Genomic DNA, 23787 nt, shown 5'->3' with positions numbered 1-23787 from the left:
CACACCACTATAACAGAAGAGGTAAAAGAGAAGCCTGGGCAGGATGAGTGAGGAACTGGGCAGATTACGAGTTGCATATAAGGACCAGTTGCATGAGAAGAGAGGCACATGACTGGCCCTCATAGTGTCTGCTGGTTAAGAAAGCACGCAGGATGAGAGAATGAGTGAATCCTAGTGGGGCGCTTGGATGTTGACTGGACAAGGAAAAGTTGTATGTTTCTACCAGGAAAGGGACTGGAGGGAAGGGCATGGAGCCACTGTTTTTGGCTGTCCAATGGGGCGTTGTTGCTGGGGACTAACTTATGGTCCTAACCTATGGTCCTAGGTTAGGAGTGATCCTAACTTATGGTCCCAACCCTCAATAGGATAAAGGGAACTACCAGCAGCAGCCTTAATGGAGGACTGAAGCAGGGAGGAGATCAAAAGGGGGCATATCACAATCTCTCTGTCCCTCTTCCTTTCACTGTGCTCACCTCAGGGCCACTTTAATACTCTGCTTGCTTTTTTCCAATCTCTCCACTCCCTTTCTTTTTCAGGTTGGTTAATATCATCAGAATTGCTTCTGTGCTACCAGGTGAGATCAGATAACCAAGGCCTTTGTTGTGGCTTGATTATAATGACATGGGCTTGGGTATTTTATTCCTTCAACAAGTGTTTTCTGAGAGCTTACTGTGAGAAGAGCTCTGTGCTCTGCGACAGAGCTGAACAACACCAATGGGGTCACTGCCCTCATGGAGTAGCTTAAAGTCCCTGGGGCCAGGCAGGTTAAATTAGCTGACCAAGCTGACCAGGTGGTCTGTCAAAGGATTCAGCTTCATTAAACTCAAGGGAGAGAGGCTAGAAATCTGTTCTCAGGAGGAGCGCACAGGAAAGCTCTGCAGAGGACCTGGAAGGATAATTTAGGGCAGAAGAAATGAGTTCCCCAAACCAACTAATGGAACACGGATGGATGGCACAGGGCCTGCTCTGTGGACCACCTATAACTTGATATATCCTAGGAAGCCTGACAAAAGAGATCTGTAAAGTATCTTTTTCTGTAATTGTTTCTAACTAATGAAATTATCTAATTGTTAGATTAGATTTGTTGATCCTCTCCTAAAGAGTTTCTCCAGTTTCCTTGAGGACAAGAATCACTTGAGGCACTTTTGAAAAATATTAATTCCTGAGCCCCACCTCTGGAAAGCCTGATTCAGTAGGTTTGGGGTGGGAACCAGGAATCTGTGTGAAAAAGGATCCCATGTGATTCTTACAAAAGGGTAAGTTTGAGAAACACTATAATGGATAGCATGTAAATTAAGTCCCATGTAGCCAGCTGTGCTTTTTCAAATAGTTTGGAACAGATATTAGAAGAAATTATAAGATTCATCAAATGGGAATACAGCAGTTCCCTGTAGAATAAGCTCTGGGAATAAGCTTGCCTGAGGAAGTTTCTATTAAGAGCATGGAAAACAAACACTGGTACCAAACAGTGGCTCCATGCCCTTCCCTCCCCTCCCCTCCACTCCCTTTCCTGGTAGAAACACTGGTACCAAACTCTTCTAGTCTTAGGGAAAACTAGTACCTCTTGATCAACAGCAAGTCTAGTCTTAAATGTTATGAGTGAATGTTACAAATATAATAAACATCTAGGCCTCCTTTGTAACCCCATATGAGAAAATTATGGTGTAAGGTGTCTTCACTACTCTTCGTTTCATGAGAGATCTCACTGGTGTTTCATAATAAGCTTGAGTTGAGGCTTCAGCTGTTTTTATTATCCTTGTCTTATATAGGAGAATCTCCTCAGGTCACAAAACTGGAAGGTGACAGAGATGAATGAAGGACCTTGGTCTTTTACTTTTCTAATTCACCAAACTACCAAATGTTTCCAAAACTTCCCTTGAAGATGATGCATTTTACTTATGGGTACGAGGGATATAATTATTATCCAAAATTGATTAAACTAAATGATAGAGAATTTAGACCAGATGTCCCTGATTCCTTAAGCAGATTGTTCACAGTGCAATAGATGTTACTAAGAAATGATTCTATTTATATTATAATGTTATGTATAAGTTTAAATCAGGAGTCTGGTGTTAACTGTACATGTTCTGCCATGTTTTAAGAAAATGAAGAAAAAAGAGCATATACGGCTGCTTTTAAACAAATGGCTTGACGTTTGTCTACACACATACTGTTTGTCTTATGGTTGTTTCTTCAAGATCACACACAAATAGGACTATTGAAGGAGCATCAGTGAAATGAACTTGTAATAAAAGGTTTCATTTAAATAAAAAGGACTGACTTACTGACTTAATGTATTAGTACTAAGAGGAAACACCACACTCACCCCCTTGGGATGGATTTAACAATGCCAGCATTGTAATTTTTTTCCAGGTTGGCTCCATATGAAATGGCAGTAGCAATTATCGTCTGAAATAAAACAAAAGATGTTAAAAACTCCATTGGTTTTAATAATTCCTTGCTTGTCAACCAAATAATGCTGAACTTTCTAACTACATATTCTACTTACCACAATTACTTCTATAGGAATAGGGACTGGGATTTTGTGTCTAAACCGATCATTTAATTCCTTAACTGCCATACAGACGACAATGGTGAGTAATCCAGCAGTGAAATCAGCAAGATTGGTATCACCAATATTTTGAAAAATCTCAACCAGTGTCTATAAAAAGAAAATAATTTTATATACTTCCTGCTGCTACACACACACGAGCAAGCACACACAATCAATTCTCATATGAATCTTCCCACATGAAAAACCATGATATCAGCATCAAACAACACTCAAAAGTTTCAGTAAAATGATAAAAATGTGTTGGTTGATACAGAGACCGTTACATACATACAATTGCTGCAATATATATATATACACCAAGTTTTTTATGATTGTTTACTTGGAAAGGAAAAACTGGGTGATTTCTACATTCTTATTTTTGCTTCTCTGTATTTTTTATGATAATAATAAAGATGTCTTAAAAGAAAAAAAGTCATTATAAACATACTGCCTTTTACTTTCAGAAATGCTTTACAAGTTTATATCTTAAAATGGGTTTCTAGGTGCTATCAAGTAGCCTTATTTTTACTACAGTGATACAGCATTGAGACCAAAGGCTGATAAACCTGAAACTCCCAGTTGATCAGTTGGTTGTATTTTTTGTGTGTATATGTGTGTGTGTGTGTGTGTGTGTGTGTGTGTTCTTTCTTTCTAGCTTTCTTTTTTTTTGGGCACAATTAGCCAGTATTTTAGGTAAAGTTCTTTCCTAAACCTGAATTATATAGATAATAACAAAAAATAACAAAAAATCCTAAAATACTTCATATGTGGATACCGGTAGACTGACTTCATTCTTTCTGGCAAAGAAAAGCTATTGAATTGACATATAGGCCAAGCATACTTTTTTTTTAAATTAAAACATTTTCATGTTTTATTTTAAAAATTTGATTTTATAATGATATAATTATATCAAATCTTTTTTTTTTAATTCCTAAAGCTGAATTGAATCTGTAGTTTTTGTTTTTTGTTTTTTGTTTTTAAATTATACTTTAAATTTTAGGGTACATGTGCACAACGTGCAGGTTTGTTACATATGTATACGTGTGCCATGTTGGTGTGCTACACCCATTAACTCGTCATTTAACATTAGGTGTATCTCCTAACAAGCATACATTTTTGGAAATAAATTTGGTACTTAATTTTATTTCTCAAACTTGAACTAAGATAACATAAAAAAAACTTTTTTTTTTTTTTTTTTTTTTTTTTTAGCTCTGTTGCCCAGGCTGGAGTACAGTGGCCTCGAACTCCTGAGCTTAAGCAATCCTTCCACATCACCCTCCAGAGTAGCTGGGGCTACAGGCGGGCATCTATATTTATTTTATTTATTGTAGAGAGTACAATAAATAGGCTATTTTATTTTTTGTAGAGATTGGGGCGGGAGGTGGTGGGGGCGGGGGACGGTGTCTCACTTTGTTGCCCAGGCTGGTCTCGAACTCCTGGCCTCAAGAAATCCTCCTGCCCAACCCCTCAAAGTTTTGGGGTTACAGGCATGAGCTACCACAACTGGCCAAAAAAAATCGCTAAGTAGACAGATGAATCAATTCAAGAAAAACTAGTTTTGTTTTGTAAATAGGTGACTTCTGGGAATCAAGGGTGTTTTCAAGGAAATTAGCAAGGAAGAATCCCAAGGAAGAACACTAATATCTTTGTTATATTAACTTCAGTCCTGTAGAAGGCATGATTTAAGAAAGTATCTTTGAGACATTTCTTTGAGACAATCTCCCAGTGAAGGTAACTTTTCTTTAAATGAGCTTTTTTATAGACATATTTTATAGGAAGATAAAAGAATGGAGCATCTTATAGTTTATAACATGTATTTTACTTATTTTCACAGATAAACTACTTTTAAAATAATTATAATGATAATCTGGTGACAATTATGTATGAGCTTAATGAACTTTAAGAGCTTAATGAACTTTAAGTACTTAATGAACCTTAAGTAATCTAGGAGTCACTTTGCCAGCAACCTCAACTCTCTGGAACACATTCAAGAAGAGTAAGGGAATGGGGGAGAAGTTATTATGCAAGCAAAATACCTCCCACCAAACACTTGGACTAGAGTTCAGGCATTTAACTTGTAGGAAGACTCTTGAACTTTCACTCAGAGAGTACTTTTGCTCTTTCCTGAAATCCAGTACTAACAAATTCACTTTGTCTGGTTTTCAGAGTCACTGAAAATTGCTAAAGGCAGATACACTGACAGAAACAAGACGATGCCAGGGACAGCAGAGTGAAAAAGAAAATGGGATAACTACCACCAGCAGACGCAATAACAAGAACTTAGGGCATTTAACACAGGAGCAAACAGCCCTATCTACCCCAGAGGCTTGAAGTTCATCATTGCTGTTTGGTCCTTTACATAATCAGTTTTCTGATGAATGACACTGATTAATTCAGGAGCTAAGTATAACATTTTGATGAATTGTCTATTCATTAAAGGTGTACTTTTCAACTCAAGATGCAAAAATTAAAACTTGAAAAACAAAACATTTGGAATCATTATCCCAATCACACAAACATTTTTACCTTACAAAAATAATCACTACAGGATTCCAGTTTAATCCATGAGAATCAATTAGACCTTTGAATAAAAAGTATGTCTGGTGGATTAAAAATGTAACATGGGGTTCAAAAACCAAAATCAGTTTATATTACACAATTGTATCATGCAAGGCATCTGAGTAAGTAAATAAGTTGCCTACATATTGAGTAATCATTCAGAATCTTTTAAGAAGAGCTCTATTATAGAAAGTTTAATCTGTGCAGAAATGAAACTCACCATGTGAACTGCAATAGTCAGTTTACATTATTATTGTATAATAATAATATTATATAATAATAGAAGATTATACTTATATATTATGTAATAATATATAAAAGATTATACTTATATAATAAGATAAGATGATATAATAATATGAGATTATATTATATAATAATATGAGATGATATAATAATATGAGATTATATTATATAATAATATGAGATGATATAATAATATGAGATTACATTATATAATAATATGAGATTACATTATATAATAATATGAGATTATATTATATAATAATATGAGATTATATTATATAATAATATGAGATTATATTATATAATAATATAAGATTATATAAGATAAGATTATATAATATAATAAGATTATATAATATAATAAGATTATATAATATAATAATAAAAGATTATATTATATAATAATATAAGATTATACTTAACGACATAGAAATTAGACTCTACAAAAACACTGAACAGTACTTCTAATTTAGTTTACTGTTAAAATACCATAAAATATGTTAATAGTATGGATACACATATGATTCTGTATTTTAGCTTAGTATTCCAAATAATTCAAATTATGATAACGAACTTTTTGGTAATAGGTAATATTTTACTATATTTCCTGCTGTGTTTGGAAAATTTTAGGACAATTTCATTTAGATAATTTCTTTGTTCTTGCCCAGGATTACCTGGGTTTATGAAGCCATAAGAAAAAAATTATGCCCAATAAAGTGTATGAGAAAATTGATCAGTTTACTATTGGAGCTGAATTTATTTGTTTATTTTATCTCCACGAATATCACAAACCCTTCACAACCACCTTTTGCTGTCAGGCATTTCCTTCCATATCTTTTGTGTATACATGTACAGATCAATCCTTAAAGTGTTACTTTAATACAATGTATAAATTTTACATACTGAGATAGGTACAAAGTAACAAATCTAATCAAGCTTAGTGGTGGCTTTCAAAGCTCTCACCCTTGTCTACTGAGACAAACCATTCAAATTGAATGGTGGGAAATCAACCCCTAAGTGGACTGGGATTTACTTAGATAACTGAGTAGCTACATGGTAGCATCAGGGGTATTAACTAATTCTAAATTGCTGCCAATACCCTGTCATTCTCCCTTCTGCCTCCTACATCCAGTATCTCTGACATTTGTAAATTAATTGATTTCTTTTTCTTCTAATATTTTCTCCCCTATTTCTTTGCATTCGTTATTTCTAGTTGTCAGCACCTCTTTGGGGGAGAGGGCAGGACAAACCAAAGTGCAACCTTAGAACAAAGATAAGTTAACATTCCAGGTAAAGTATTTTACAACAATCACAGTCTTTCCTGGGAGAATCCTCTACTACTCTGCATTTATTGAAGGATTCTTTCATGTATAATTGCAATGGTAACGTCATAAGCAAAATTCTCTGTTCAGGGACTAAGCGGCTCGTTTAACCCTATGCAATCATTTTCAGACCTGCTGATTTTTTTTTTTTTTTTTTTTCAGAAGAGCAAACTTGTATTCACCACCATATAGGGATGACTGAAATACCTTCTCCAACTTGGGTGGCCTGTGAGGAGTTCCTTGCAAAATTCTATGCTGCATGCTAAACTGAGAGTTCGAGAAAAATATTCAACAGGAAATAAGTTACATAATGACTGCACTTGGTTTAAAAACTATTTTTGACCTTAGTCTAGTGTTTCCTGGTCACTTTTGTCCCTGTCAAAGTGAAATCATTTGCAGAAAGTTTCTTCTTAAACATAATCCTACGAGACCAGAAGAACTATTTCTCTTGTTCTGCAGGGGTCCTGCAATGGCCATGGACCCAGGTCAACAATTAGTTCGGACCTCCTGTGATCTGTGTAGATGAAGGCCTAGCAATGTTTGCCCAATGAGGTGAGTATACTCAGTAAGAGATGTCTTGGTAGGTTAATGAGTCACTGGGTTTGTATAGGGAGTGAACAGTGCCTGGCACATGGTAAGTATTCAATATATGTTTATTGAATAGATAAACTGAATGAATGAGAATGAAGGAATAAATGGGTGAACATTTGATGGAGAAAATGTAAAAGTAAGTAAAAGCAAGATGTGCCAGGGGCTGCAAAAGTTACAGAGCCTGTCAAAATAAGGCAGTCAGAGGTCTCAAAAAGAACTAAGGATTGGCCAGGTGCAGTGGCTCACATCTATAATCCCAACACATTAGGAGGCATGCAGTAAGAGGACTGCTTGAGGCCAGGGGTTCAAGACCAGCCTGGGCGACATTGCAAAACCCCTGTCTCTACCAAAATAAAATCTAAAATTTTTAATTTTAATTCTAAAATATGGGCTGGACATGATGGCTCACTCCTTTAATCCCAGAACTTTGGGAGGCCAAGGTGAGAGGATCACTTGAACTCGGGAGTTCAAGACTAACCTGGGCAACATAGCAAGACATTGCCTCTACTAAAATTCAACAAAGAAAAAGAAAATTAGCCAGACGTGGTGGTGCACACCTGTAGTTCCAGCTACTCATGAGGCTGAGGGGGAAGAATCTCTTGACACAGGGAGATGGAGGTCGCGGTGAGCTATGACTGCACTACTGTACTCCAGCCCAAGCAACGGGGCAAGATCCTGTCTCAAAAAAAAAAATTCTTTTTTAATAGAAAACTGAGGATTTGTCAGGAAAAATATATCAAGAATGACCCATATAATGCTGAATCAAAAACTTTTTCTAATGTTTCCTAATAGGCTGGGTCCCGAGGAAATGAATGGCGAGCTTCATGAGGTCTATTCATCTGTGATAATAATAATAATAATAAACTCAATTCTTACTATGTGCCAGATATTGTGCTAAGTGCCTTACACATATTTTCCTTTTCAATCCTCACTGCTCTAAGAGGTAGCTACTATTACTACTCCTATTTTACGATTGAGGACACTGAGGCTTAGGGAAGTTGAGTATAAACATCATGGGTAGTGGGTGGAGAACCAAGACGCCAACTCAAGTCTGTTGAAGTTCAAAGTCCATGATCTTTTTTGTTTGTTTTTTGTTTTTTGTTTGTTGTTGCTGTTATTGTTGTTTGAGACAGGGTCTCACTCCCATCACCCAGGCTGGAAGGCAGTGGCATGATCTCGGCTCACTGCAGCCTCAACTTCCTGAGCTCAGGTGATCCTCTCACCTCAGCCTCCCAACTAGCTGGGACTACAGGTGCATGCCACCAGGCATGTCTAATTTTTTTTGTATTATTAGTAGGAACAAGGTTTTGTCATGTTGCCCTAGCTGATCTTGAACTCATGGGCTCAAGTGATCCACCTGTGTCAGCCTCCCAAACTGCTGGGATTACAGGCATGAGCCACCACACCTGGCCTCATGATCTTAATCACTATGTTATTCTGCCCCCTCTGTCTATTCTCACTGCTTAGCGTAGTACCCAGCCTGTAGTAAGCACTAGGTAATATTTGTTGAATGGATGGAGTGTAATAGTATGGGACTATGGCACTGTTGTAAAATTGAGCAATTCTTGATATATTCACCAATTCTTAGATATGGCCTTACATTGTTTTAGAAGCTAATAGGTGGGTCTTTAAAGACTCAAACTCCATTCTTAATGTTGACACATTATTTTCGTATGGTATCATTCCCCCCAAGCTAGGATGACATCATGTTACTATTATCACCATTTTTCAAGCATCAATAACACGCTTTATATAGAACACATTTTTAGATTCAAAACCTTTTTCAAATCTAATTAGTGTGATCTACATCCTGCTTTTGCATTTCTTTTGCATGGTGAATCATCTCTGAATCTAATGTTCCTTTTCATCTATAATTGTTGAGACATTTACATTATGCATTTTATGGACTCTCATGGTTAGAAAAAGCTTTTAGAGATACATCTCCAATCATTTCATTTCACCAATAAAAAAGAAAAGATACCTTGAAATAATCATTTCAAAATAACTCCTTTATTTAGAGTACTTGTTATGTACTAGCCCCTGGGCCAAGTGCTTATCTATTCTTATTTAACAATCCAATGAGGCATATACTATTACTAACCCAATTTTGCAGAGAAGGAAACTGAGGCATGGTGATTGGCTCACATGGCTAGTAGACAGTAGAGCCAGAATTTGAATCGAGGTCTATCCAGTTCTAAAACTGAGCTTTCAATTAGCACCCTACATGATGTATCCAGGGTCACTCACCTGTTAGAGACAAAGCTGAGGCTAGAAATCAAGTCTGTTACATTCCAGAGCAGCCTTTACTTCATTATACCACTTTGTTTTCATTAATGTTTTTAAGTACAATAGTATTTCTGACAAAAGCAACCAAATGTTTTCAATGGCTCCCAAAGTATGCATAGAGAAATGTGGGTGCTCCAGACTCAAGTTTTGTTTTGTTTTGGTTTTGGTTTTGTTTGAAACAGGTTCTTGCTCTGTCACCCAGGGTGGAGTGCAGTGGGGCGGTCACAGCTCACTGCAGCCTCAACCTCCAGGGCTCAGGAGATATTCCCACCTCAGCCTCCTAAGTAGCTGAGACTACAAGTGTGCACCACCACACCCGGCAAATTTTTGGATTTTTGGATTTTTTCTTTCCTTTTCTTTTCTTTCCTGGACTCAAGTGATTTGCCCACCTCGGCCTTCCAAAGTGCTGGGATTACAGGTGTGAGCCACCACGCCTGGCCCAGACTCAGAGAATGAATACAATTGTTTCTGGAATGAACAGTAACCCATCCCTGGAGCAAGAAGCAACACTTACATAGATAATAGAGAGAACTCCATTATAGTTTTTGGTTGAAACATTGAGGACAATCTTTAGCTGTGAGACCAGCACTTGGAAGGCAGCAGCTGTTGTGAAGCCACCAACCAAAGGATCTGCCAAGTACCTCACTATGAATCCAATCTGCAAGCCGCCAAATATCAACTATGATAAGGAAAAGGAAAGAAAAATTAAACGTTTGCCTGGGATAGAAACCTACTCTCTGGAAATATTAAATCAAGCTTAATACCAATGAAAACACTAGTAGCCTGCCTATAGCACAAAAATACTGGTAGAAAAAAATATGAATTTCTTAGTACCCTATCACTCCCCTCCCTCCACCACTCTAAAATTTGAAAACTAAGCGTAATAAAAACCTTGAAGTATTTCTATACATGTACTCAGAAAAGAAAAAATCCATAGCTTATTTCTGTGGCTTTCGGCCCTGTGTCTCTGCTCACCAGAACATTTTTTCTCCTTTATGGATTCCCGTATATTTCCCTTCTCTCATCCTCAATTGAATCACACATGTTCTTCTGTGCTTTTTTTCTGTCTCTGACTTTGATGATAAGTGAGCCTTAATAAGTGGGGTCTTGCTGACTATTTTAGCATCTAACCTAAAACAATGTAATTTAGAAAATAATTTTGGGTTCCAGGAAATTACTTTGTTTTGTTTTTAGAAGAATCTTTAAGTCTATATGCTTTAAAGTTAATTTCAAATAAAAATTACACCAATCTATATTTTACTTGTAAGTTCATTACCTGTATGATTCCAACCAGCAGAGTCAGGGCACTGGCAATGAGGACTCTAGCTGTATCTCTAGCTGCAGTGTCTATCATGGTAGTATTTAACACAGTTCCATTGCTGCTGGATATGAGAAAGTGTTCGTTGGGGGCCATGCTCAGAACAACAGATCCCACCATTAAACTCACCACTGGAAAAGGTCCTGGGGAAAAAAAGTCCCTAACAATTAATCAGTTATTAATCACAAATGTTCAATGTGTCTGCATAGGATTTTAAAAATGTATAAAAGATTTAGCTGTGACTAGGAAAATATTGTTTGTTCACGAAAGAAGCTGAGCCAGATGCAGTGGCTCACATCTGTAATGGCAGCACTTTGGGAGACTGAGGTGGGAAGATCGCTTGAGCCCAGGAGTTCCAGACCAGCCTAAGCAACATAATAAAACCCCATCTCTACCAAAATAAGACAAAAATTAGCTGGGTATGGTGGTGCGTGCCTATGGTCCCAGCTACTTGGGAGGCTGAGGTGGGGGGATTGCTTGAGCTGGGGAGGTGGAGGCTGCAGTGAGCTGAGATCACGCCACTGCACGCCAGCCTAGGTGACAGAGTCAGATTCTGTCTCAACAACAACAACAAAAAGAAGCTAAAAAAGCAGATATCTCGAGGCATTCATGACCTAGAAATAGGCAAGAGAGACATGTAGGTAGATTATTATAATACGACATTCAGGATGCTTCGTGAGTATATCAAAAGGTCGTCTAACCTGTCTATGTGTGATCCTCATGTGTATGGATGGTGGGGATGGGGATGAGAGTTGTCAGGGAAGGTTTTCTGGCAAAGTTGGCACATACATTGAGTGTTTACTTGTTCCACTCAATTTTTATTTCATATAATCTTATTAATTTCCTAGAGTGTCCAGTGTCCTGATCTCTGTGGATCTGAGTACCTTGATCAATATCACAGGGTCCAAGTTAGGATTAAAAAAACAGCAAAGGGAGTATGAAGTTTCTTTCTCTTTTCGTAAGACAAAACATTTTTTCGTATCAAATGTCAATCTGTAAGATTTTATATTTTTAAAAATATTATTTTTTTCCAGCAACTGCTCCGTTCACTACTGTTATTTTTATCCATGATGATAATGATGATTCTACCCTTTCATCATGGAAGCCTTCATGGTTTTGAGGTCTCAGATCCTAACCCCAATCACCTGGAATATCTCAATGTATAGAACACCAAAGAGCAAAATCAGCTTCCATGTTCCTCATCTAGTCAAGCACTCAACACTAATTGATTCTCCAAGGTGTGGAAGTTCTTTCAATCAATAACCTCTTTCTGATCTCCTTCTAAGGAAATACAACTAAGGACAAAAACATGGGTTGGGGATAAAGTAGACGGTTGCATTTATTTCAAGAGGATCATCGAGGTAGACATGTCTAGCCAGCAGATGAATGTAGGAGCAAAATTTTCTCTAGTATAAATGTCAGTCACAAAATAGCATTAAAACACTCATTTCCTAGGACATTCTAACAAACGAGAATTCAAATTTTAGGAATAGCAGGAAAACTTATTATAAGCCATACCAAGAAAGAAAGCCAAGCTTAGCTTCTGAATTGTTTTGGTAAGATTTTGCCAGTCTTCTAATATTAGCAATTTAAAATAAGTATGCTCTTTAATTAAATCATGAACATGTATTTGACGAACATACTTAGTAATTTCTAAGTTAATCCAGTAAAATGGTAGGTTCAAAGACCTTGTGTCATTTTTTCCCTGTCATTATGACTCCGAAAATGGAGTCAAATTTATCACGTTTCTAAAAATCAAAACATGCTAAAATGTTAAGGTAGGCTGTCATTTTCACTTTTTCGATTTTTCCTTTTCATTAAAAAAGTTACCTAACATCAATGAATAGAAAAAGCAGGCAAAACACTGAAATCCCATTTCCCTGAGAACATTAACACAGACATATTAGGTTGGTGCAAAAGTAATTGCGGTTTTCACAATTAAAAATATAATTGCAAAAACCGCAATTACATTTGCACCAACATAATAGAGGTATAATGCACTTAATATAGCCAAAACACTTTAAACATGAGCAAATATAATTGTAAAACATGCTTATAATTACCAACTGAGATATGTCTTGATGTTCCAAAGATGAAGTATGTCAGGATAGGGAAAAAAGCAGAGTAGAGACCATATCCAACAGGAACTGCAGCTAGTAGAGCATATGCCATCCCTGAAAGCACATCCAAAGTGATTACATTCACAAACCAAAGTTACAGTATGCAGAAAGTCGTCAACTTACAATGGTTCCACTTATGACTATGACTTTATGATGGTGCAAAAGCAATATGCATTCAGTAGAAACCATATTTCAAGTAATCATACAACCATTCTGTTTTTCACTTTCAGTACATTATTCAGTAAATTACATGAGATATTCAGTACTTTATTATAAAATAGGCTTGTGTTAGATTATTTTGCCCAACTGTAGGTTATTATAAGTATTCTGAGCACATTTCAGGTAGGATAGCCTAAGCGATGATGTTCCATAGGTTAGGTGTATTAAGTGCATTTTTGACTTAAAATATGTTCAACTTGCAATGGGTTATTAGGATGTAACTCATGATAAGTAGAGGAGCATCTGTCTTTCTACTGCACAAAGAAGGGCCTTTACACAGATACTCTCAATTTACAGTTTCAACAGATTAGCCTGTCCTGAGTTGGTCTCCTTATCTTGCATACAGACTGGCTACGCTAGGATGCAGAACAGGATCCAAATCACCTGGAACAATGATTGCATCTACAAACATCACCTGCTCAAATGAATTGACTCAAATGATCAGTAATTCAGTCTTCCACTAATTAGATCAGTGGGAAAAAACAATCAAGTCAAATGTTGATTAAAAACTTGGTCAGGCCCAGTGTCCTACACCTATAATCCCAGTGCTTTGGGAAGCCATAGGCAGGAGTATCAGTTGAGCCCAGGAGTTTGAGACCAGCCTGGAAAACATAGCAAGACTCCATCTCTACAATAAAATGAATGAGCCCAGCATATTGGTTCACGCCTGTAGTCCTAGTTATTAAGGAGGCTGAGGCAGGAGGATTGTTTGAGCCCAGGAGTTTGAGGTTACAGCAAGCTATGATCGTGACATTGCACTCCAGCCCGGGCAACAGAGCAAGACCTTATGTCTAAAAAAGAAAAAAAAATGTTTTGGTCAATTCACTCCAAAGGCTCAGACCAGTTTTGCACGGAGGCAGTTGTGTCTGAGCTCAGTGTTTCTCCGCGTTCTGAGGGACACAGTCATTGTTACACTGCCCTTTCTCCTTTCTTGGTGGGGAAGAAAAGTTAGACCCATAGAAAAAATATGATAATTATACTCAACAGCAGACAAGACAACTCTACCCTGATGAAGTTTACCAACTCCTCCACTAGGCAATGGCAGCAGCCCCCAGACCCATTAATGCCTGGCTATAGAGAAATCAACATTCTAGTTTACATGAGGGTTAGAAGAGGATAATGACGTTCTTTTCCTTGGTTAAATACTTGGGTAGTCAGCATATCTTACTCCGTTTTACCTCCTCACCCTTCACTCACTCACAATGAGAGAAAATCAAGCCTTTTGACCCTTGAGTCATTAATAAGGAATTACATTTATAGTAGTTTATTAAAAATGGCAACAACCTGAATATGCTGGCTCCCACACACTCAATATTACTTATCAGATGAATGTCCCCAAGCAGGGAAGTGGTTAACTAAGTTATGCTTCATACTCCGTAATTCTATGAAATGAAATTGATGTGATGCTCAGAAGTACATTCAGTAATGTGGAGAGATGTGAAGTAAAAGGGAAAAAAGTGAGTAAAATCAAGATTCAAAATGCATAGGTATGTATGCTCCTACTTTTGTAAAAACTACACTCCCACTCCAGCGTGTGGGAATGTACGCGTTAAAAAAATCCGGAGGGGCCGGGCGCGGTGAGTCACACCTGTAATCCCAGCACTTTGGGAGGCTGAAGTGGGTGGATCACGAGGTCAGGAGCTCAAGACCACCCTGGCCAAGATGGTGAAACCCCGTCTCTACTAAAAATACAAAAATTAGCCAGGCATGGGGGTGGGCACCTATAATCCCAGCTACTCGGGAGGCTGAGGCAGAGAACTGCTTGAACCCAGGAGGCGGAGGTTTCAGTGAGCCGAGATTGCGCCACTGCATTCCAGCCTGGGCAACAGAGCAAGACTCCATCTCAAAAAAAATAAAAATAAAAAAAAATCTGGAAGTATTTTGAATAAAATATGAAGTAATTTACATCTACAAGAAACACAATACACAACGAATAATATAATAAACTTTCATGTATCCATCATCTAGCTTAAGAAATAAATTACTGCCAATGCAGCGGAAACTCTCAGTATACTCTTCCTCAATCACATCCTCTTTCCTCCCTCTACCCTCAGAAAGCAACAATTATCCTGAATTTGGTGCCTATTATTTCCAGACATTTCATTATACTTTTATATAGATAAGTATTTATGTGCCTAGTAAGATATTTACTGAAATATCAATGGGTTATCTGTATGGTAGGATCAGAGGAGACTTCTAGTTTGTGGTGGAGGTATTTTTTCATGTTCCTTATATGTATTTTCTAGTTTTCTACAATGAGCATTCATTCATTCAACAACAGTTGATTATGCACCTACCGTGTGTCAGGCACTGTTAAAACAAAGTCTCTGCCCTTGTGGAGTTTGTATTCAGAAAAATATATCTATTAGTGCAATTGTTTTAATATATAAATTACAAACAGGAATTGCAATAGTCAGTAGTCCCAAGAGCATGGAATAAAATAGGAAGGTGACTCCACAGAAGGAAGATAAGAAAAGAAGGAGCAGGGGATGAAAGCACAAATTGTCTATTTCATATGGACATTTTTCAAGTCCTTCTCAAACTTCCGTTTCCCCAAACTGGGTTCTGCAGTTCTTAATATGCCTGGAAAAGGGGAACTTTTCAGTTTTCATATAGAGTGTCCCATTTAGGGACCACTACTACTCAAATATACTGGAATCATCTTTATTATAAAGAAACTTGGTACAACAGTTTTAAAATTACACAATTTGTAAAGAAATCTGGGGCTAGGTGTGATGGCTCATGACTGTAATCCTAGCATTTTGGGAGGCTGAGGTGGGAAGATCACTGAGGCCAGGAGTTCTAGACCAGCCCGGCCAACATGGTGAAACCCCGTCTCTACTAAAAATACACAAATTAGCTGGGGGTGTTGGTACATGCCTGTAATTTCAGCTACTCCAGGAGGCGGTGGTTGCAGTGAGCCAAGATCATACCACTACACTCCAGCCTGTGTGACAGAGAGTCTCAAAAAAGAAAAAAAATTAGAAGAAATCTGAGCCATTGATTTAAATGATAGAATTTCTCTGTTGGTAGTCATGATTTATAGGATGGTGACATATACTGACAAAGCAGGTGCTAATAAACAGTTGAAATTTATATTAAATTTAAATTTCTTCTAAAGGTAAAGCCTTCCACCATGTGAGGATGCAGCAAGGAGACGGGCTGTCACCAGAAACTGAATCTGCAGGCACCTTCATGTTGCAGAAATAAATTTCTGTTGTTTAAACAAACAAATAAATAAAAGTCAAAAGGAGAAAGCAGACAGCAGACTCCTTAAAGTTGTGAATAAAAATAGCACTACAAGGTTTGCATTGATCTTTTGCTGTCTGATGGGAATTTGTTTTAATAACAAAAATCAGAAAGATCCCATCATCCTTAGCAACTTCCTGGCTTCCCAGTAACCTGAGCTGGTCTTCTCGGAGTTGTTCTACTACTCAGCTGCTCAGCCAGTGGTTACGGCATGGACATTGTCATCACTGGAAACCACACCACCACCTCCAAAATCTGAATTTTGAGCCTCTCTCCAGCTACAGCCTCCAAGTCTTCCAGCTCACAAACCGCAGAATCCTTATTGCAACATTTATTTTTGCTCATGAGGCTTCTAATCAATTAACCGATCCACTTTCTCCCTATCCTCCACACCTTCCTGTCTTCACTTCCCCCTTGCCCACACAGATTCCACGGAATTTTGCAAATATTCTTAACTCCCTTTTTTCACTCTCTCCTTCCTTCCTTTTCTTGTCTGGCAAAAACCCCAATTTGGCTGACCTCAAACATCCACCTTATCCATGACAGCCTTCGAGCAGCCAGATAAACTGGACCGAAGGCATCTACATCTGGGCTAACCAATTTCATGTAAAATTTGTGACCACAAGTGCTAGATGGGCACTCAACACTGCCTGGGGACCCAATTACATTTCCTCAGGGGGTGTGCCTTCCTCTCCTTGAGACAACTATTCAAACCTCCCCTACTTACCTCAATCTGCCCAAACCCTTCTCCACCAGACTCAAAGTTAAGAGACATATTCTGCATTTAATCGAAAACACAGAATCCATGAGATGCTCCCAAGTTGCTTTTCATCAAAATTTCAAACCTGTTTGCATCTGCACCATTTGGGCTATCTTCCTTTGAAAATGGAAGAAATATCCCTCCTGCCTTTAAGGAGTAATTCTCCTAGTTCTGTTCTCAAACCCCTCCACGTTTGCCCCTTTTTACTACTTTGCTTCTAGTTATTTCTCTTGTACTTCTTGCACCATGGATCTCTTTCTTTCTACTAGGTCATTCCTATCTGTTCACAAATACATTCTAGTATCTCCCATATTGAGAAAAACAAATTCTCCATTCACTCTATCTTCATCTCTTATCTCCCTCTGATTCATGGCAAAACTTCTTAAAAGCTGTCTGTAATCCTTCATCATACCCCACCCCTCAGGCAAATTCAACACTCTTGGCCCCTCTATGCTTTTTTTTTTTTTTTTTTTTTTAACCTTCTCTCTTGGCTTCTGATCCCACATTCCTTTGGTTGTTCTTTGTCTTCAACTTCCTGCGCCCAGCTTTCTCAGGTTCTTGGCTGCCGCTCTCCTTGCCTTCCTAACTTCTAAGTACTCTGGCTCTCTTTTCTTCTACACCTGCCCTTTCTTCCTAGGTAATCACAGGCATTCCCACTCTTGTAAATATCACCTCTTCAGCGATGCTTTCCTGATTTTTATGTCTAGCCTAGAGCTCCCCTCTAACCTTCACACTTGCAGTAGCTCCCACTTCTCTATGTGGCATCTCCACTTAGATGTCTCACCCCTGCATCTCAAACTTAGCATATCCAAAAGGAAACTTGATTTCCTATCCCATACCTGCTCCTCAGCCTGTCTTTGCCATTTAGATAAATGATGTAATGATCTATCCGGTTGCTCAAGCCAGCAACCTTGGAGGCATCAGTGATTTTCATCCACACTCATCATTATGTGTCAGTGATTCTTGCTGCACAATATATTCCATATCTTGCAGCTCTCTTCATAGCCTGCCTCATCTGGTTCAAGCTGACATACCTATTCTCCCTTTAATTCACAGCAATATCCCCACAGGGCCAGGAATAGGATGAGGCAAATGAGGTGCCTAGGGTACAATATTTAAAGAGGCATCCTGAGAGTGAGTGCCTCCCTTACCTCATCCTAATCCCAGTCGTGCCTCAATTTATTTCATGGTTTACTCACCCTCCCCCACTGCACTCACCCACACTACAATTCTTCCTCTTCCTCCCTGGAAAATACTAAGTTTTCTGGCCTCAGGGCCTTTGCACCTTTACCTGGTACACTCTTTTTTTCTGCTTATCACATGGCTGTCTCCTTCTCATTCTCTTGTCTTTGACTAAATTTCACCTTCTCAGTAAGGTCTTCCTTGACCATTATATCTAAAATAGACCTCCCTTCCTGGCTGGGCACAGTGGCTTACACCTGTAATCCCAGCACTTTGGGAGGCCAAGGCAGGCAGATAACTTGAGCCTAGGAGTTCCAGACCAGCCTGGGCAACATGGTGAAACCTTGTCTCTACAAAAAATACAAAAATTAGCCAAGCATGGTGGCACATGCCTGTAGTTCCAGCTACTGGGGAGGCTGAGATGGGAGGATCACCTGGGCCCAGGAGGCCAAGGCTGTGGTGAGCTGTGATCTCACCACTGCACTCCAGCCTGCGCAACAGAGCAAGACCCTGTCTCAAAAAAATATAAAAATAAAGACCCATCTTTCAAATTAATCCCTATTGCAGTATATTTAATCCATCACAATAGATATTGCAATCTATAATTATTTTTCTATTTATCTACTAATTTAATTCCCATCTCTACCCCTCAAAATAATTTTACAAAGCTCCATGAAGTCAGCACCTGTGCCTGTTAATGAACCACTGAGTGCACATGGCTGGATACCTGGCCTACAGAATTAGTTTATAAATATTTATTAAGTGAATGAATGATAAATGAATGTGTACGTGAGACAGATTAACCTCCCAGAAATTCACCTTACACAGAAAACTTTATAGAGATAATGTTTCTAGAAAATCATCTTACCCATAAAGTAAGGAACTACACAATAGACACTGGATTAAAATCCCAGCTGTACCACTTACCAGCCACATGACCCTGGGCAAGATTTAATATATTTTTTCACCTACTGAAAATGAAATAATAATAGACCTACCTAGCAGGATTGTTAATGAGGATTAAATGAGATAGCTGGCAACATTCTTACTTAGCATAGTGTCTCATGCTTATAAACAAAATGAATTCTTATAAGATACTTGTCTATGAAAACTGGGGAGACATGGAGCATGAACCACCATTTTTCATATATAAAGAAGATTCATTATCAGGAATGCAATTCAATCTTTTTCACTAAATATACCATCTATTATGTGCCTGTCTCTGTGCTAGGCACCTGCTGAACAAACATGAATTAGGCATGGTTCCTGTCCCCCGGGAGTCACAGGGTGTCACCATGTCACAGCCCTTAGGGCACAGCGTAGAATACTTGGCATTGTTTAACTTAGGAACCGCACAGCCCATCCTAGTCTCTCTCCCGTCCACCTTTGTGATTAAGAACATGCTTGATCAGGCTGAGGCTCCACCCTGGGTTCATAGGCCATCCTCCTTCTCTGCGGGCATCTACCTGGCCTGATCTGAGCAATCTTGAAAGCTCCATAGCCAAATTTTAGCTCACAATATTGCTCAACATTCATTACTAGCTTCTGAAATAGTCTATTTTCAAGCCATCCCCACCCCACCCTACTTCCCATCACTTGGCAAACTCAGACTTAGCCATCAGGGAAACTCAGCTTTGACATTCAACTTCCAGGAAGCTATTCAAGATCCCCTAAGACCACTTTGAGTGAACCTCATTTGCACTCCCTTAGCAAGTAATTTGCACTCCCCTGCCACAGCCCTTATCACATTGAATTGTTATCTCTTTCTCCATTGGACTATGAGTTTCTTGGAAGCAGAGGATGCATCTTATTCATGTCAGCATACCTAGTGCCTGGAACATATTAGGTGTTTCACAAATTATAATAAATAACGAAATTTCTGTTTTCATGATTCAGGGTCTTTGGGAAATTGGTCAGGGTGTTGGGGGTGGGGCAGAAACGAGATGGTGGGGATAGGGGACAGAGGAGAATGCCACACTGCTAGGCATCAACTATACAACAGATTTCTAAGATGCTTATGGGAATATTATGGTATGAACTCAGTTTATAAAAGAACAAATAACCACCTATGTTGGCATATTTTCCCACAAATTAAAATAAAAGGATGAACTTTTTTAAAAAGGGATGAGGGGCAGGCAAAACATTCATGTGGAGTCCAGGCTAGGAAGCTCCCTTCACTTTTCCTTAAGCCAGTTTCAAACTGCACCTGAAGATCCATGTGTGGGAGGCTGGGTGTGGTGGCTCATGCCTGTAATCACAGTACTTTGGGATACCAAGGAGGGCAGATCACTTGAGGTTAGGAGTTCCAGACCACCCTGCCCAGCATGGCGAAACCCCATCTCTACTAAAAATACAGTAATTAGATGGACATGGTGGCACATGCCTGTAGTCCCAGCTACTCAGAAGGCTGAGGCACGAGAATCACTTGAACCCGAGAGGCAGAGAGGTTGCAATGAGCCAAGATCGTGCCACTGCACACCAGCCTGGGTGACAGAGCAAGACTCTATCTCTAAAAAGCAAAGCAAAACAAAACAAACAAACAAACAAAAAAGATCCACGTGTGGATATAAAATAATTTAATGTGTTGCAATCATCATTTAAAAAACCTAAGCATAATAGAACAAAGTGAAAGATTAGCATATTGTAATAATAAATATTTTACAGGAACTTTAGATATATATGTATATATCAGGATGTAACACATATTTCTTTTTTTTTTTTAAATCTTGACTTGAAACTCTTTACACATTTCTTATTGAATTGTGGTCAATGAAAATTGAGAAGCTGGCCGGGCGCAGTGGCTCATGCCTGTAATCCCAGCATTTTGGGAGGCCGAGGCAGGCAGATCACGAGGTCAGGAGATCGATAACATCCTGGCTAACCCGGTGAAACCCCGTCTCTACTAAAAATACAAAAAATTAGCCGGGCGTAGTGGCGGGCGCCTGTAGTCCCAGCTACTGGAGAGGCTGAGGCAGGGGAATGGCGTGAACCTGGGAGACAGAGCTTGCAGTGAGCCGAGATTGCACCACTGCACTCCAGCCTAGGTGACAGAGCGAGCCCCTGTCTCAAATAAAATAAAATTTTAAAAAATTGAGAAGCCACTGCCTAGTATATGCCTCTAAATTGGACCTCTGCACCTAGTAGGGCAGCAGTTTCCCAGGAAGAGAACTCTAAGGAAGGGGAGAAAAGAGGTGACTCTCTCCACTAAGGGGCTCTTCAGGAAAGATACAGGCCTTGAAGGGTAAGCAAACATCTGTCACAGACCTACGGTAGCTGGGGAGAAGTGTTAAACTCCTGTTGGAGACCAGAACTCTCAATCCGCCAACATCTTACCTTGCAGCGTGGCCACTAGCCCAGTACTAACTCCCGAAATGATGTCACTAAGCAGCCATTCCTTGACTCGGTATTTGGGGAGCCACTCCAAGATGGGCACGAGAGTCTTTAGCACACCAAAGGCTCTCTTTCTTGAACAACTGTCAAAAAGCAAGAAAACTGGCTTTTCAGTCCAATCTCAGTCACAATCAATTTGCAAATCATAAAGTTATGAACTGGATTCTGCTGATGTTTATAACTGTTTAGAAAAAGAATAAGAATTTCCTGGAAAATAATAACCCTGAAGTGCTTACCATGCTTTTGCCAAGAACCGTATCTATCCTTTTAAATTCACTCTTCTAGAGAACACAGGATTAAGTGTCCCACCCCTCGCTCACCTTTTTAATCCTCTGAGAAAATATTCCTACACAAAAACCTATTTTCTGGTCCAGCCAGAGACTGATGGATGTGGAGTCTCTAAATGGAGATTAATTTTCAGACTCCTAATCCAGGCGCCTTATTATTATTATTTTCTTTAAAGAAAATAAACACACTGAGTATATTTTGGCAATACAAGCCTGGAGCTAGTTTTTACAAAAATCTTAGCATGAGGAATGTATACCTTATACCTTGCTACTTAGTAGTTTTTAAATTCAATGACCTGTAGATAAAAGAAAAATATCAAAAGTAGGTGGTATAACTCCTGATTTGAATAAATTGTTTTTTAATTAAGGCATTTATGGGAAAATTGGACATTTTAATAATGACTCGATTTTTTATATTAAGGAGTTATTTTTAGATATTAAGGTGTGATCATGAAATGTGGTTATATTTTTTAAGAGTCTTTAAAGATACGCAGTAAAATACATAAAGACAGTATGCTATATGAGATATGCTTAAAAATAATACTGGAGGGAGCAAGTAGGTGTCGATACAAGAAACAAGAGTAACTCGGAGTTTATCACAGTTGAGGCCGAGTGATGGGTTAAAAACGGTGGGGGTGGGGAGTTCATTATACTACTTCGTCTACTTATGCATATATTTGAAATGTTCTATAATGAAAGGTTTTAGAAACTCTAATTTCTTTATGTTTGTGACATCTAGTTACGGCATGTTTGGGTTTAGAGACTGAGGGTGGCTCTCCCTAGGGGTCCCACCGCCTGCTGGTGAAGTACTTGGCACACCCCGCACTCCCCTGGGTCCTAGCTTGTATTCTGGTCTCTAACTGAATGGTAGCCCGCCTACTTAGCTTGGGTGTTTCAAGGACTCCTCCTGGTCAAGAGCTGGGTTTCCCTATTCATTTCATTTAAACGAATTCCCAAGAAGGCAACAGGGACCCACTGTACCCCAAGAGGCACTCCAAGTTTCCTTCAGAGAGGAAAAAGAGAGATGGGGCTCCCAGAACCCACTCTCCCCAAAGGCGAGTTTCCCAGGTAAGTTCATTTCGGGCCCGAGACTGATGGAGCCACCCTCCTACCAGAAGGGCGGCGTGGAGGACCGGAGACCGAAAGTCGGGCCTCTGGGAGAAGCAGCTGGCGCCCAGGGGCTCCGCCGCCCGCACCCCACGCTCGCCTACAGGGGACGCCCTCGTCGCCCCAAGCCGTGGACGCCCCGCTCCGCTTCTCCCTACGCGGGCCGGCGCGGCCGCTACCTGCAGCACTTGGCCAGGCTCTCCCGCAGCGTCTTGCGCTCCTGCAGACGCCGCTCGTGCTGTTGCTGGAAAGCGAGCTCGCTGTAGACCGGCCGCGACACCACGTAGCTGCAGCTGTACTCGGGGAGCTGCAGCGGCTCCGACCTGCCGCCTGGCGCTGCCATGACCTGCGAGCCAGAGGACAGCGAGGAGGGAGGAGACGCGGTAAGGGAGGACGATCGCAGGTGAAGAGCGAGGAGCAGAAAGAACGGGATCACCTGTTAGCTGCAGCCCGGCCCCCCTGCACCGCGAGTCTGGTCCGCGTCCTGCAGCCCTCGGCGCTGGCGACAAGCGCCCCACGGCGCGCACGGCCAGCCTGCAGGGGGGCACCTGAGAACCTTCGGGTCTCGCGGCCTGCACCCGCTGCCCGGGGTTCCCC

At 39.6% G+C, this 23787-nt stretch overlaps 1 protein-coding gene across 1 annotated transcript in view; it reads right to left on the bottom strand.

The window, feature by feature from the left end:
• Positions 1-23533, bottom strand: part of SLC26A4 (solute carrier family 26 member 4) — a 55707-nt gene extending 32174 nt beyond the window's left edge. The window contains exons 1-7 of the mRNA XM_054494193.1: positions 23370-23533; positions 21740-21879; positions 12940-13050; positions 10835-11019; positions 10073-10237; positions 2510-2662; positions 2327-2409 (exon numbers count right to left, since the gene is read on the bottom strand). Of these exons, the coding sequence (XP_054350168.1) occupies positions 2327-2409; positions 2510-2662; positions 10073-10237; positions 10835-11019; positions 12940-13050; positions 21740-21879; positions 23370-23533 (1001 nt within the window). The remainder of the gene's footprint in view (positions 1-2326; positions 2410-2509; positions 2663-10072; positions 10238-10834; positions 11020-12939; positions 13051-21739; positions 21880-23369) is intronic.
• Between the last annotated feature and the right edge of the window lie 254 nt (positions 23534-23787).

Source organism: Pongo pygmaeus, chromosome 6 (assembly GCF_028885625.2).
Source record: "Pongo pygmaeus isolate AG05252 chromosome 6, NHGRI_mPonPyg2-v2.0_pri, whole genome shotgun sequence".
Classification (NCBI taxonomy): Eukaryota; Metazoa; Chordata; class Mammalia; order Primates; family Hominidae; genus Pongo; species Pongo pygmaeus.
This window is presented reverse-complemented; position numbering and strand designations above follow the sequence as displayed.